At 46.7% G+C, this 15,930-nt stretch overlaps 1 protein-coding gene across 3 annotated transcripts in view; it reads left to right on the top strand.

The window, feature by feature from the left end:
* NEDD9 (neural precursor cell expressed, developmentally down-regulated 9) overlaps positions 1 to 15,638 on the top strand; it is a 187,318-nt gene extending 171,680 nt beyond the window's left edge. For all 3 annotated transcript variants that reach the window (XM_060023642.1, XM_060023644.1, XM_060023643.1), the window contains 5 exons: positions 8,666 to 8,767; positions 9,255 to 9,356; positions 10,157 to 11,383; positions 12,729 to 12,818; positions 15,012 to 15,638. In XM_060023642.1, coding sequence (XP_059879625.1) covers positions 8,666 to 8,767; positions 9,255 to 9,356; positions 10,157 to 11,383; positions 12,729 to 12,818; positions 15,012 to 15,521 — 2,031 coding nt within the window. In that variant the 3' untranslated portion in view covers positions 15,522 to 15,638. The remainder of the gene's footprint in view (positions 1 to 8,665; positions 8,768 to 9,254; positions 9,357 to 10,156; positions 11,384 to 12,728; positions 12,819 to 15,011) is intronic.
* Positions 15,639 to 15,930: the final 292 nt, after the last annotated feature.

Raw genomic sequence — 15,930 nt, 5'->3', positions numbered from 1 at the left:
CCTCAAACACTTGCAGAACCCAGGAGTCATTTCCCGTCATGTCCTTTCATGTTTAAACGCTTCTAGCTGCTCTTTGGCGCTTGGTCACTCCATAACTAAATATTGCTTTAGCACTTGCTATACAAAGAGCTTCCTGAAAGCAGCAGGGGAGACATGCTGGAGGCCTGACAATCGGGGCACTGTTTGTATGCAGTGGTTTGCCGCCCGAACGCTGTGTCAAAGGAAAGGGACCCAAGAGCGCCATTCCACCTCTGAGCTTTCAGCTGTGACTCATTTGAAAAAAGAGCCTGGCCGTGATTTAGACGTGGCTAGCAAAAGGCTACGTTCTAACATAAAATCAGACATCAAAATGTCTTTGAGGGAAAGTAAATCACCTCCCAAAATACAGGGGGAGAAATCTTGATGAGCACGAGAGAAGCAGTAGGAAGGGTTAACGGTGCACAGGGCCCATGAGGGTGTATTTTAAAGGCCGGACTCAGTTTTCATTATATTGTTGCTATAACAAGTAAATAAATGAGCTCACTGCTACACCCAAGTGGGGCAGAAAGAATTTATAGAGAATTAATAAATCCAGTCAGAGAAAAGCAACAAGTAATCTTGGATTTTAAACAGACAAACCTCCATAACTTTGCAGTTTCTGAAAATGGGATCCAAGTTCTAATGAGCAGCCAGTGATAATTCTGATGTTTCTTTTCCTAGGGTTTTCTTTAAAGGGAAAGGGTCACACAGTTCATGGGCTTTAAGACAAAGAAGTTATTATAAGATCAAATAAATACTGTGGTGGCTCTGTTAATGCTTTTTAAGGGCATTTCAGTGAAATAAGTCCTTTCCAACAGGCAGTTTTAGAAATCAAAATACTCTTGTTAATGTACAGGTCCCAGAGATAGTATAAATAAAACTGGGTGTCAAGGAATTAAAGAAAGACAGGAAGCAATGTAATTTTACTTTCCACATATGTCTAGAAAAATGCAAAAGATGGCTGCTAATCAGGGAGGCCTGCTTTTGCGTTCAGATGATCTTAGGTGCTGTTAATGGCGAGGTTATCAATCTGTACTGTAATCATCATGGACCACCTGGGCTGCCCAGTTCTTGGCTAGGCCTTAGGGCAGAACACCAGGAGCTGGTTACACACCTTCCTGCTCTGCCGGGATCCGTGGGTAGAACCCCACTGGGCCATTATCGAGGCATTATCTAGATATCAGAAGCAAAGCATGGTGTCATTCACACCATTCCTAATGTTGCTTTGGATTGTAGAGACTTAGACACAATTAAATCATGGGATACAGAAACTTAAAAGAGTGACAGAAGACTCCTCCCTATACCCCTCCAAGTGGGATTTCATATTACTTTTTAAAATTTTGTTAAAGTTATAAACAATTCTATTTTTATGATTTTGAATTTCTTTTTTGATACGTACATACATCCAATGTAGAACTATGAAGAATAATAGTAATACACTAGAACAGGACCAAGGCCGCCGAAGTTCCCTGTGCTTCTCGCCATCCCATCTTGGTCTCATCCACTCTACCCAATTCTTTCAGTCAAACAGGAGGGTTTTTCTGCATCCTTTTTACTGTTTTGTTCTTCTTTCGGGTTGCTGATAGCATGGAAGGAGAGAAAGAGTCAAAACAGGGGCGAGCGTTGAATGAGAGTTTGTGATAAGTATGTGAGCAGTAGGGCTTGTGCAAGGGAGCACAGAACATGGCGGGACCTGAGACCCTATTAATCGGCTTTCACAGGGTCGATGGGTGGGCAAGGAGGATCTGCCTTCATGAATGGTACAGCCTGCTCCCTTCCCACTTCCCCTAGCGCACCCCTGAATGGGCAGCATCTGGCTGAAGCTCTCCTAACCACAGGGCCTCTGTTTCTGCTATGCCCCATCCCAGGCTCCCACCAGCTCAGCTTTAAGGAGGCAAACTAGATGCCCAAGTAGACTTGCTGAGACCTTGGTGCAAGTGATACCATGTGAACAGAAGTTGTCTTTATAGAAAGTGTTTTGCTTCTAGACACTCCTCACGGGTGTGCGTCCTACTTCTCGGTGAGATCCTCTTGACACACCCAGCATGTGCTCTTCCACCGAAAAGAAATGCAGAGGAGAAATTCAATAACGTCTCTTGGGTTTGGGACTTTGCTGTCTTTCTCTTGGATAAATATCTTTATCTCTCAGATTATAAAGCACGTTTTGTCCTGGGGTTTTCCACTGGTGTGTCTTGTGCTGTTACGGTGATAACTGTGACAATGGCAACACTGATATGACCAGAGTAAAATAGTAACCCAAGTCAATACACTGCTGATCACCAAGGGCAAAAGTCTCTTGTCATCTATCACTTTAATTTGAAATTCCCATTGCCTCGTAGACCTCACTGGGAACACTGTATACATTTGTGAAGATTAGTCTCTTTTTCTATGACTTAAATCTAGGGATGATTCAATTTTGTATTCCCCTACGGTTCAGTCATGAAACATTTTGAAAGCAAACAGCCTTGAGATCTGTGATCACCAAGACAGAAACATCCTCATCCTATTTGGAAGGAAGCAGGAATGGGCTGTTTTGTTCTTGTTTCTGCTGCCTTGTCTCCCGAATTCCTAGTTATCTTTGATTGTGTGCTGGACATCTGTGGTTTTTAAAAAATATTTGCAGAAATAATACAAGGCCTGTAAAGCTGTTCAGAGAGAGTAAAAATCCAGAGAGGATTTTACCTGCTCTGCCAGCCTCACAGACACACATAAATCTGATTTCAGGCTTTGAGGTGTCCTTGCCAAGCCTGATGACGTAAAACCTAGCTTTAGCCTGTACAAGGGTAGGTTCACTTCCAGCTACTCCTTACTTTCGCATGCGGCCCTTAGGGTCCCAACCCAAACTGCGGGTTGGTTATCAGGGTCCCTACCTTGGTGAGCCCTAGAGTCCAATGTTTCCCTTCCCCCATAGAAGCTGAAAAAACGCAATGTACCCCCTCAGACCTGTCTTAGATCAGCAAATGCCACCAGAGAAAAAGCAGCCTCAAAATTTGGGCTCCCCTCTATGAATTCCTTCTCCACTTTTCAGTTTTGACCTGGTAATCCTTTACTATCTTTTAACTTTTGACGTTATCAAGAAGATTTTTCATATATTCGCCTCACTTTTTTAAAGCTGTCTTCATTAGGGGGATTGATCTGAATTACCTAGTCCACAGTTTAAGCCCAAAAGTAAACTCTGCTTAACCTAGGTAACAATTATGATAAAAATAGCTGAGGCCTACGGGTTTATGCTTTGCCAGGTACTTTATGTACTTGGTCTCATTTAATACTCCTAATAGCCTCTAAGTATTATTACTTCTGTTTCACTAATGAGGAAACAGGCCAGGACATACCTTGGTCATGTCGTCACAGCTACTAAGTGGTAGAGCAAGAATCTAGATCCAGCTCTGCCTGGGTCCAGCTTACGTTCTCAATCACTCCCCTCATCAGACCTAATCCTTTCAATGAGCCAAAGACCCAATGTGGCCTTGGCCTTTGGTAGAAGACTTCATGCAACACGGGCCTGTCGCATATTTTCAGAACTAGAGAAAGCATGACTCCTGTTCCTTTCTATTGTATTTTTTTTTCTGATGTTAAGGTAAAAAGCAGAGTTAGTTTTCATTTCTTTTTGTAAAACTCCCCCATATATTTCTGGCTTGTGGCTGAGAAGAACGCAGGTGTTTGGGTCACATGCAAGCTCTAGATTGAGGAAAAGGAAACCATCTAGTGGCCCTTCTTTGCCGCCATCCAACCGTGGTTTGCACCAGATAGTGGTGCAGGTGATAATTCTTCCATGGTGTCTGATTTCTCAACTTTACCTAACATTCACCCTGCTTTCTTGGCCACGCCACTTGCCCAGCACTACCATGCATGGCTGATAAAGACATGTCCCTTATCCCATGGGCCCCGCTCATCCTAGAGCTGACTTACCTGGAAACCAACCTCATCCTCTACAGGCAGACCTGTTTAGTGTCCTCTCCAGATCCACACCAGTTTGCTTAAGAAAAGCCTTTAGTTTTCCTTTAGTTCATTAATATATTCAGTCAATACGTTTATCTAAGATCTACTATATTCAAGGCACTGTGCTAGGCCCTGCTGTTTATATACAAATGGAGGAGAAATGGGCTCTGTCTCCACAATGCGAAGAGAAGAGATGGTCTGAAACAGTGAAACCTCAAGGGTTAAGCAGTGTTAGAGAGGTATATGCACACGTGGAAGTTTCCAAGGACGGAGATATTGTATCTGTCTGAGAAAGGCTTTGTGGGAGAGAGGCACTCGGGTTGGTCCTGAAAATTGAATGAAGTTTGCACATGAGGAAAGAAAGATGAGCGTCTTGGACAAAGACACAGTGTGAGTGAAGACGCAGAGGTGTGGTACGCAGGGCACCTGTGAAAAATGGAGTGGTTCAGTCTTGCCAAAGCACAGAACTAGTGAAGAGCTTTCAGGTCCTGCCCTCGGACTGAGAAGGAAGGAAGAAATACACAGATGAAAGCAAGGACTGGGCACCCTGGGGGCCAGAGACGTGTCGTTTGGCCAAGATGCTGTTTGAAATATTTGAGCCAATTTCCAAAATCAGATATCACATAAAAATCCAGATTTCTTTTTTCTTTAATCATTTAAATTTTATTTATTTTTTACACAGCAGGTTCTTATTAGCTATCTATTTTATACATATTAGTGTATACATGTCAATGCCAATCTCCCAATTCATCTCACTACCACCCCCCACCTCCAGTTTCCCCCCTTGGTGTCCATACGTTTCTTCTCTACATCTGTGTCTCTATTTCTGCCCTGCAAACCAGTTCATCTGTACCATTTTTCTAGCTTCCACATATATGCATTAATATATATTTGTTTTTCTCTTGCTGACTTACTTCACTGTGTATGACAGTCTCTAGATCCATCCACATCTCTACAAATGACCCAATTTCGTTCCTTTTTATGGCTGAGTAATATTCCATTGTATCTATGTACCACATCTTCTTTATCCATTCGTCTGTCGATGAGCATTTCAGTTGCTTCCATGACCTGGCTATTGTGAATAGTGCTGCAATGAACATTGGGGTGCATGTGTCTTTTTGAATTACAGTTTTCTCTGAGTATATGCCCAGCAGTGGGATTGCTGGGTCATATGGTAAATCTATTTTTAGTTTTTTAAGCGACCTCCCTCTGACTTCTCATGAAAATTGGGAAGATCTGGCAACACAGGGAGTATTTTTTCAGGATGGTGGTCGGCTGGAGCTGAGGACTGGCTGCCACCTTTCAAAGAGTACGAACTCTGTGCCCCCAACACAGGATCCCGGCTTCTCTCTCCCTTCACCCAGCCTGCTCAGCCCACAGGCATCTAAGCGTAAGGCCCTGGCTCTGCTACAGGTGCAGACTCAAGCCAACTGAATGTGGAGACACGAATGACAGACCTCAGGGCTCTGTCCCAGCCCACTGACTCTCACACCTGATGGTTTTCAGGGTTCCCTAGCCCTCGCTGCTACCCCAGACACAGACTCCCTTTTCAAATTTCAGCATGCACGGCTCTCAAAATTATGAGACTCAGAAGTCTTAACAGCATCTCTAAAAAGCTCGTGCTGCCCAGAATCTGAGGCTCAAAATGGTGTGAATCAAAGTGTGTGTGTGTGTGGGGGGGGTAAGTCATGTTTGTTTGTTTGTTTTCTACAAGCGGAATTGGTAGAGAGCTAACGTGACCCCAGTCTCCAGGCTTTAGATCCTCCCCTGCTGGGGTCCGGCCTCCGAGATTTAGTCTGTGGACTCTTCCCTTTCTAAACGTCTATAGTCTGCCCTTCTCTGCTTCATAGCTCTTCTCAAAGTGTCCCCCTTCAGACTCTTCCATTAGTTGACAAGAACAGTATACTAACGTCCAAGGGAGGTTGGATCCCTCATCTGGACAGAAAATCCATATTTGGACAATGCACATCCTCTGCAGGGCAACCAGGAAAGTAGGCGGTCATAGAGCCCTGGGGAGCCCACGGTTCAGCCCCCTTTGTGGCAACGCTGAAGAGCTAAGAGGTCAGTTTGGTAATTCCTAAGGCTAAGCCCTTATAACTATAAATAAATACGCAGAATGAAAGGAATGCAGGAAAGAAAAACAAATGGAGGAAAAAAGGAAATGAAAAACCTGACTTGATTTCATTGAGAAAATTAGTTTTTAAGATGCCCTTTGTGTAGCAATTACATCAGTGCCTTGCCGTGCAAATGCCCAGGAGATTTCTTCCCAAATGTACATCCCCTTAGCTAGACCTTGGTGTTCCTCATAGGCTGAGGTTCAGTAATCCTGGGAAAGTAGAAAGGTTTTTGTGGACTGTGTCAAGCAGGAAGAAAAGGCCTTATGAACCACAAAACTGGATACTTTGTAAGGTACAGAACAGTCAGCACTTTCCTCTGAGGAGAGAACACACAATTGGCATGAAAGTGACCCAAGCAATGGGGTGAGTTGGAGAAGGTCCAAAAGTAGAGGAGGTCCAGCTCCTTTTGTTCTCTGGGGCGTCACAAAGGGGCTCACTCTGTGCCCTGCCTGTGTCTGACCAGATGCACAGCCCCAGTCCCATTTCCACGCCATTTGTGGACCGATGCGAATTGGATAGTAACATCAGGATGCTGGCATCGGGGAAGGTTGTATTTTGTTGGCTTTTTCCCCCTGTGGTTTTTCACCATCTGTTTCTTTTAATGCATAAACAAGGAAAATGACTGGTTTGGAATGCAAAGTTTTTAAAAAAACAGATGACCACAGGCATCCTCTAAATGAGAAAGAGAGAGCACGCGGGGGGTTCTGTGACATTTGTCAGGAAGTGAGACCTTAAATACTGGGAAGCATTAATGCTCCCTGCCAGGGACGATCTGCAAAGGCAGGGCAGAGCCTCGCTGGCGACCCGCCTTCCTGAGGTTGTGCCTTATGTTTACATGTCACCAAGCGCTATTTTCAGATACTAGCACCACCCCATCTATCTCCCAGCCCCGCTCCCTTTTTTAAACTAAAGATGAAACCCGTCTGCTGGCCTTCAGCATAACCAGCCTTGGTTTTCCATTAGCGTTATTACTAACTTGGCAACCTTGGATAGAAGCCACTCTTAGAAACTTGTAGACTGAACAAAAGCTGCGCTGTGAGCAGGTTTTATTAAACAGCCAAAACAGAGAGCTATAAATAGAGGAGCTGATGAGATAGATCAAGAGAAGATGCTTCATTTCTCTCCTGGACAATAGCGAGTGAAGAAAAAAATTATATAAGGGCATTGGGAACACAGTGTATCTTTCTTGAGCAAAGAGCAGCCTGCTTTAAAAAGGAAGATTTGCTCTGCACAGCACAGTAGCCACTTTGTAAGCTGGTTCTGTATGTTGCATGCCAACAAACCTTAAAGCAAGAGATTCCTTTTTCAAACCCGAGGCAGTGGCGAGATTGGATGGGATGGTGGCTGCATGCTAATCTCGTTTACCTTCATTGCAAGCCATAATCAGCTACAAGCACCAGGGATTTAAAAGCAAATTGAACCCGGGCATTTAGAGCCCCCAGGGAGAAGGGCACTGGTGCATTTGGCTGAGTTCCATCCATTTCGGGGTAAGATGGATATGAGCATTTTTTGCATAGTTTTGCAGGCAGCCTGACGCCAGAGTTTTCACATTAGAGAAAGGATAAAAGATGATGGTTTCTTAGAGAACAACAAACTCTTCCTAATTTGCAGTGTCTGTTCTCACAAATGTCATGAGCAATACTTAGGTGGGTGCTGTTAGCATTCGGGGGACAGGGGTTAGGCAGAAACAAGACCCTAGTCGTTTAGAAGCTTTGGGGGGATTAAATATATTTTCAGAGGAGTTTAAGTTCCAGTCGTTTCTCTACCTGTGCTTAGGACACAATGAAGTGTGTAGATATGAAAATGCGAGCCTGTCGGGTGAGATTTGTTTCATTGACATTGGTTCCAGATGCTCGAGCTGCGATGAGTGTACTTGACTTTTGACATCACTTGGACGTAGGTACCGTCTGGATGTTTGCTTCCCCGGTGGAAATGGGAAAATGATTAGACCTCAGCTCTCTTCCTGGTCGGCTCCCAGACTCAGTATTTCATGTGTTTCATTCGTTAAAATGAAAGCTCCTGCAGGCTTCTAAGGGCAGCGCTGTGTGAACCTTCATAAAAGTACTCTAGTGGCCTATGGAATTTTAGTTATAATCATAATAACGTCAGATGAAGAGGCTTCCTGGGGAAGGTATGAGAGGAATTTTAAGTGGCCGAACTCTATTTACAAATAGTTTCAGAGCCTTTTTTTTTTTTTTAAATGCTGTGCTTTTGATGCTCCAAAGGGTTGATCTAGCACTTTCATGATTCAAACATGATTCTCCTTTCAAGTACCTTTTGGGAATTCAGACTTTATCTGACTAACTTTGAGGTGATTTTGTTACCACGAGGAATGGGGACAGAGGTATTTCAGGGAATGGTTCTTCACTGGGATTCAAGAGGGATTTAAAAGTTTACCGTTGTCTCCTTCCTTTTGTCTCCTCCCTCTTTCTTTGTGTGTGTGTGTGTGTGTGTGTGTGTGTGTTGTGGGTTTTTTTTCTTTCTTTCTTTTTAGTTGGGTGAAAGATGAGGGTGGAGTGTCTGATTAGGAGGCTAGGAGATGCCCTCAGGACTCGGCTTGGAATTTTACCCCCGTGTCTTCCTGTCCACAGGTGATCACGCCGATGAGGACAGGCCACGGCTATGTGTACGAGTACCCATCCAGATACCAAAAGGACGTCTATGATGTCCCTCCTTCCCAGACCGCTCACGGGGTGCGTACCAGAAATGTGGTCACTGGGGAAGAGGGCGGCTTTGCTTCAGGGCTACAGAGGAAAGGGAAGTTCACAAAATATGTACAGGTCATGGGACGCCTTATTTAGGTTGTCTGTCCAGGGGCCGTTTTAGCCAATGTTTTAAGGTATGTTTTCTGGCTTTGCTTTAGTAGGGCATCGAGGCTTTGATCTAACAAAGCTCTTATTGCTTATCAATTTATCAGGCAGCGTAAAATTTAACCTACAATTTAAAATACAGACAGTGCAGGCAGTTTACGTAAGATCATTTTTATATTCAGTCTAAGTCAAAGAATACAAAATTGAAAAAGAAAAATTCCATCAATCCTTTATTACATAGAATTCAGCCGAAGAGCAAGGGAACACATAACCTGGTAAATAAATCCGTCATTAAAAGCTTAGTACATAAAAAATGACACGTATAAGCCATTTCCGTGCCGGGTAACTCTGGGGGGGTGTTTCTCTTCAGGTGTACGACATCCCACCGTCGTCTGTGAAAGGCCCCGTGTTCTCAGTCCCAGTGGGAGAGATAAAACCTCAAGGGGTCTATGACATCCCTCCTACCAAAGGGGTAAGTGAGCTGCTACAGAGCAGCAAAAAACGTGTGTGTGTGTGTGTGTGTGTGTGTGTGTGTGTGTGCGTGTGTGCGTGTGTGTACTGGGATAAACAAACCAAAGAGGAGAAGCTAGCCTTTGTGAGAGTACAGGGAGGGAAGAGAAGGGGGGAGGGAGGAAGAACCGGCAATAAAGATAATTCTAGGAATTCCATATTTAGGGGCCCACACTAAAAAAATGGGGAGTCGGTAAGGAGAGCCAATAAGAAGGTAATCAATTCCGTTTGGCAACGACTGCTGTATCTCATATGGCTCACGTTTATATAGGGTGTCACAGCTTACTCAGGCCGTACATATATGGGCTAACGCATCGGACTCATTCTGCCCAGGAAGTACAGTTATCCTGATTCTGCGGATGAGGGAACCGTGTCTCAGAACACTGAAGCGGCTTATTGGGCAGCACACGGCTGACAGGTCCGGGAGAGACCCTAGGCCTCCTGACGCCTGGCCGGGGCTGCTGATGCATCACCTGCCCTCCCAGCCTGCAGCAGCTGAGGAAGGAGCCCCAGGAGGCGCTCAGCAACGCAGGCCCAGGAGAGCAGCGCAGGCAGGAGGGTTCCACGCAGCGCAGCGTGGAGGCCAGGGGAGGATGCACTTGTCAAAGGGCGGGGGAGGTGAGGGCAGGGAGACGCTTAGGGGTGGAGGGCGAGCGAGAGGGAGGCAGCACCTGGCCCTCATCCTGACGTACCGCTCAGCTTCCGCACCGTCACGTGAGCCAACTGAGCGAATAACAGCTTCGCTCTCCACTTGCTTTTCAGGGATACGCCATTCCACCTCCTGCCTGCAGAGATGAGGCCGGGCTTAGGGAGAAAGAATACGACTTCCCCCCTCCGATGAGACACGCCAGCCGGCCCGACGGCAGACCCGAGGGCGTTTATGACATCCCCCCAGCCGGCACCAAGCCCCTGGGGAAGGACCTTCACGCTAAATATAATGGCGACGCTGCAGCGGAGCTGGCGCCACGGAGACACCAAAGCATTTCCCTGAGCCACCCGGCCCCGCAGCTGCGCCAGCCCGGGGGCTCCCAGAACGACGCCTACGATGTCCCCCGGGGGGTCCAGTTTCTGGCACCACCAGCAGAAGCCGGCGGGAAAGCAAACCTCGAAGAGAGAGACGGGGTTTACGACGTGCCGCTGCGCAACCCGCCGGACGCCAAAGGCTCCCAGGATGTGGTGGACGGCATCAACCGGCTGTCCTTCTCCAGCACCGGCAGCACCATGTCCACGTCCTCCACCACCTCGAAGGAATCTTCGCTGTCTGCCTCCCCGTCCCAGGACAGAAGGCTCTTCCTGGATCCAGACACGGCCATCGAGAGGCTCCACCGGCTGCAGCAGGCCCTGGAGATGGGCGTCTCGGGCCTGATGGCGCTGGTCACCACCGACTGGCGGGGCTACGGGTACATGGAGCGACACGTCAACGAGGTCCGCGCCGCTGTGGACAGGGTGGAGCTGGCCCTGAGGGACTACCTGCACTTCGCCAAGGGGGCCACGGCCAACGCCTCCTGCCTGCCGGAGCCCCCCCTCCACAACAAGATGAAGCGGGAGCTCCAGAGGCTGGAGGACTCCCATCAGATCCTGAGCCAGACCAGCCATGACTTAAACGAGTGCAGCTGGTCCCTGAACGTTCTGGCCGTCAACAAGCCCCAAAACAAATGGGATGACCTGGACCGGTTCGTGATGGTGGCAAAGACAGTGCCAGACGATGCCAAGCAGCTGACCACGACCATCAACACCAACGCGGAGGCCCTCTTCAAGCCGGGCCCTGGCAGCTCGCATGGGAAGAGCGGGCCTGAGAGCATCACGAACTCCGCGGAGTGCCCACACGCCAGCTCCCAGGTACAGCGGCTGCATCCCGGGGACCACAAGGCTCCAGCCCTCAACAAGCCACTGCCCCCAAGCCTGGGCAAGGACCAGCCCCCTGACTGTAGCAGCAGTGACGGCTCTGAACGGAGCTGGATGGATGATTACGACTATGTCCACCTCCAGGTAAAGAACCAGACTCCTACGGCACCTACACTCACATGCAGGGGCCTGGGGCTCATGCCTATAAGGCTGGTAGCTAGACTACCAGAGCCGAGACCAAGATTAATGTTCAGAAACACGATGAATGATTCACAGATTAGAGGCAATGCTGTCCAGTAGGAAGAATACTGGCCTGAGAGTCCTGAGTCCTCTAGACTTTTCCGTGACACTGTGTCACCAGCTTCTGTAACCTCATGTCACTGCCTCATTTGCAGAATGAATGAAGTGCGGGGGTGGATCAGATCTGATAGATATGCCTCAGGCGAGCAGGAGGAGACTCCCCAAGTAGGTTAGCGGGCCGCAAATAGACATGCCAGCTCCACTTCTGTTTGCATTTCATGATACGGTTCTGCACGATACTTTCTTTGGAAAAAAGAAGTAGGGCGAGGGGTGTTTCACGGTTAAGGAAAAAGATTTGAAAACCTCTGAATTTCTAAGGTCCCTTCAGCTCTATACTGTGTATGTGTGTAGAATTACTCACAGAGAAACTTAACCCCACCATAGGCTGACCTTGAAGAGCACTGGGCATTTGCCAATTGACCTAGAACTTAACGGCATAGGGAAATCGGGCCGTCACAGTCTGTGTCCTCCAGGTGGAAATTCCACCAGGTTGACTCAGGATCCTGACAGCTTTCCCTTCGGGGGATTAAAACATTCTACAAGATCCATTATTTAGAATTTGCTTCACTATCTTATTCTGCCATTCTTTTCATTTGACTGACAGCCACGAAGTCTCCTGAGGATTATTACACACAGTTCCTTTGCCTACAACTGGGGAGGGGAGAGCAGAGCCACACCTTGTGCTGAAAAGAAGTATGGGGAGAGAGTAGACCGAGGCATTAAACACTGACCTGGCTGGTTGTCCAACTCTGCCTCTTGGGAGATGCTAATTTGGTGTAGAGCTGTAGATGATTGAAAGAAACTAGAAATACAATGTGGACCATGTTTAGACCCCCGTTAGGGGGTTTATGGGTTTGCATATAATCTATTAGAAAAGAGCGCTGAGAAAAAGTACCGCTTACGGAGGTTTGAAGGGGGCCATGGTTAACCCTCCAAAAACGGTAAAGTGGAGCGGACAGCATGACACCCCACATGCAAATGGGTTTTAGTTTTCGGTTCTCATCCGCACAGTGACTCTGGAAGTCTGGCCGAGAAGCCCTTTCTGGGGTTCACAGGGCCTAACTGGGCATGCGGGAAATTGCCAAGGCAGCGGAAAATGGAAGAGTATTCACGTGTCTGTCAATGAAATTGTTAGCATAAGCGAATCCTAGTGGTGACGTCATGTTTTCTTTATGTTGGAAAATAATAGGGTAAGGAGGAGTTTGAGAGGCAACAGAAGGAGCTCTTGGAAAAAGAAAATATCATCAAACAGAACAAGATGCAGCTGGAACATCATCAGGTACGTTCGATCAGAACAAAAACTACTTGGTATTGAAAAGATTTCCCACTTAATAAGGAAACTATAACTTCAAAAGATCATGGTTTTGATCCTCCCAGTACACTTTGGCATAAACAAGCTCCAAGGCACATAATAGGGTATAAGAACAAAGAGAAGGACTATGGCCTTAGTAATCTAGCTGGGTGTACCTGGACCATGTCCAAATACAGTTTTTCCAGGCTAAGCCTGTACATCTAACATATTAAGACTATTGGGCTAAGGCGGTTGGTCTCGAGGAGTAAGACGCACTCAAGCTGGCCCAAGCAAACAGGTTTTGTAGTAAAGCCACAATAGGGGAATCCGAGAACAGAAAATGAAGCTATAGCCATGTCTTAAGGCACTAGGACTGTCAGTGTCCTCTCCTTCCTGGACTAACTTGGTGTCTAAGTTGACTTCCTTGGCCTCTATTTTCTGGTAGTTTCCTCTGATTATCTACTCATATGGTTCCCCTGTAACTTTACAGAACCCACAGCTGGACACTCACAGCTGGACACTCAGAGCCTTTCCTATATATAGTTTTTCATCTCAGCTTCCTCGCTAATAGTCAGCCCCTTTTGTGGTTTATCAAACTCCTTAAAAAAGAGTCTGGGCCATTATCTATCTATCTATCTCCCTCTGTCTCTCTGTCCCTATCATCTCTATCTCTGTCTCTCCCCAAGCCTGTGGCTTGGCTGTTCTTGGTCCAATCTAAGGGGAGGAGGGCAGGATCCAGTGTTTTCAAAATATATCCAAGTCCATTTACTAAGGGCTTTGGGCAAGGCAGTTTCATTCAAAAGTTGGGCATGAGTGGGGCAAATAATAATGGGTATTGCTAATACAAGGGCACAAAAATAACGAGAAATGGATGCAGGATTTATAGGCCTTTTAGGATGAACTGAAATGGCATGTAGGGACATGAAATGGCGCACTGAACTCAGGAAACCAGAGTTCTAATCTGTGCTTTCTGGCCAATCAATCATATGACCTCAGGCAAGTCACTTAACCTCCCTGAACTTCCATTATTTCTCTATAAAATGAGAAAGTCCCTCTCCCCTCCGACCTAATGAGATGATATATTTATGAACATACTTGGAAAAGCATAAGCGGAATATCTTGAAGCATCGCCCTGTATCTGTTTATGTTTGCTTTGGCATTTGCCCAAGTAAGACTGCAGGGCTTTGGGGAACTTGTTGAAATCATAGTAATTCCTAAGAAGAAAACAGAGTCTACAGAAAAGGAAAGCTCGCTGTGCACTTCTCAGGGGAGAAGCTGAGTGAGGTTAACCCTGCTCAGACTCAACCCTATTTCAGGGCAGAAGACTGAGTCCTAAACTCCGGTCACAGATAGATAGTCTTTGCCTGTAAAAGAGAGCCTCTCCTGACACTTGTTGCAATAGCTGGAAATTATTATCATTGCAGTTTAAATAATCCACCAGCTGGGGGCAGTGAGGAGAGAAGGGAGAAAGCTAACACTGAGTCTGACCTTGTGTGAGGCCCCTTCCTTTCGACCGCTCTGGGGGGCTAAGTGTTATGATGCACAGCCTGCGTTCAGATTCCCTTAGAGAAGTTCTCTTCCACAGTGCACATGTATTCATATGCAGTGGTCTATCCTGTAGTGCTGGATAATAACATTTATAAATCTGGACAGAAAGAGTAGGAGAAATAGAAAAGGGTCATGGATTGTCATTTATCTAAGTGCCTTGAAGGGACAAAGGCTTTCCCCCAGAAGGAGCAGACTGTCAGTGACTGACCTGACAAAGAGATCCCCACGTTTGCTTTTCCCTGGCCACCTCTCAACATGTAATAAACATTTACCTAGAGTCTCCATTATACCAAACACTATTCTAAGCACTTTGCAAATATTAACTCATTTAACCTTCGTAAAGGTGTGGGTAACAGAGCTGGGTTTAAACCCTATGCTGCCTTCCAGCCTGAGGAGAGAAGAGACCCCTCGTGTCCGATCACAGAAGTCAGAGCTGGAGGACTCCTCAGGGATCCTCTGTCAGCCTGTACAGTTCACAACTTAGGAAAGCCAGGCGACTGGACAAGCCTTGGCATCTAATAAGCTCCTCACACTGGGATGAAGGTCCCTGCGTTTTAACTGCGAGCCCTGGTTAATTTCCATGTCGGCACATCGCCTCATCCTTAACAAACTCGGCTTTTTCCTTCCCTGCAGCTGAGTCAGTTCCAGTTGTTGGAACAAGAAATCACAAAGCCCGTGGAGAACGACATCTCCAAGTGGAAGCCCTCCCAGAGCCTCCCAAGCACCAGCAGCGGCGTGGGCGCACAGGACAGGCAGCTGCTGTGCTTCTACTACGACCAGTGTGAGACCCATTACATCTCCCTCCTCAACGCCATCGACGCGCTCTTCAGCTGCCTCAGCTCGGCACAGCCCCCACGGATCTTCGTGGCGCACAGCAAGTTCGTCATCCTCAGCGCCCACAAACTGGTGTTCATCGGAGACACGCTGACGAGGCAGGTGGCCGCCCAGGACGTTCGCAACAAAGTGATGAACTCCAGCAACCAGCTCTGCGAGCAGCTCAAGACTATAGTTTTGGCGACCAAGACGGCCGCGCTCCATTACCCCAGCACCTCCGCCCTGCAGGAGATGGTCCACCAGGTGACCGACCTGTCCAGGAACGCGCAGCTCTTCAAGCGCTCTTTGCTGGAGATGGCGACATTCTGAGCAGCAAAAGAGAGACTGACTTGGATTACTGAGGAAAACTGGAAATACTCTCTGGTTTTTGTAAATCTTATCTATTTTTGTAGATATTTTATATGAAAATGAAATATTTTAACACTTGATGGGTTAGACGACATTCAGAAATTCAGGGAACTCTAGGGGAACTTTTTTTTTTCCTGCGTGGTTCTTGTGTACACATCTAAGCATCTAAGACGTCAACTGTACAGAATCCTGTCCGTGTGTGTGTATGACTGTGTGTTCATGTTCGTTCATAGATGTTTGTCTGATACATTCCATTGAAAACCATGAATTACGAAGCACCTTAGTAAGCACCTCCTAATGCTGCATTTTTTTTTTTTAGAAAACATACCAGCTGGTTGTAATATTGCTCTACATATACTAGCGATTATTC

Source organism: Delphinus delphis, chromosome 10, assembly GCF_949987515.2.
Source record: "Delphinus delphis chromosome 10, mDelDel1.2, whole genome shotgun sequence".
NCBI lineage: Eukaryota > Metazoa > Chordata > Mammalia > Artiodactyla > Delphinidae > Delphinus > Delphinus delphis.
The sequence above is the reverse complement of the archived record's forward strand: the minus strand, read 5'-3'. Positions and strand labels throughout refer to the sequence as shown.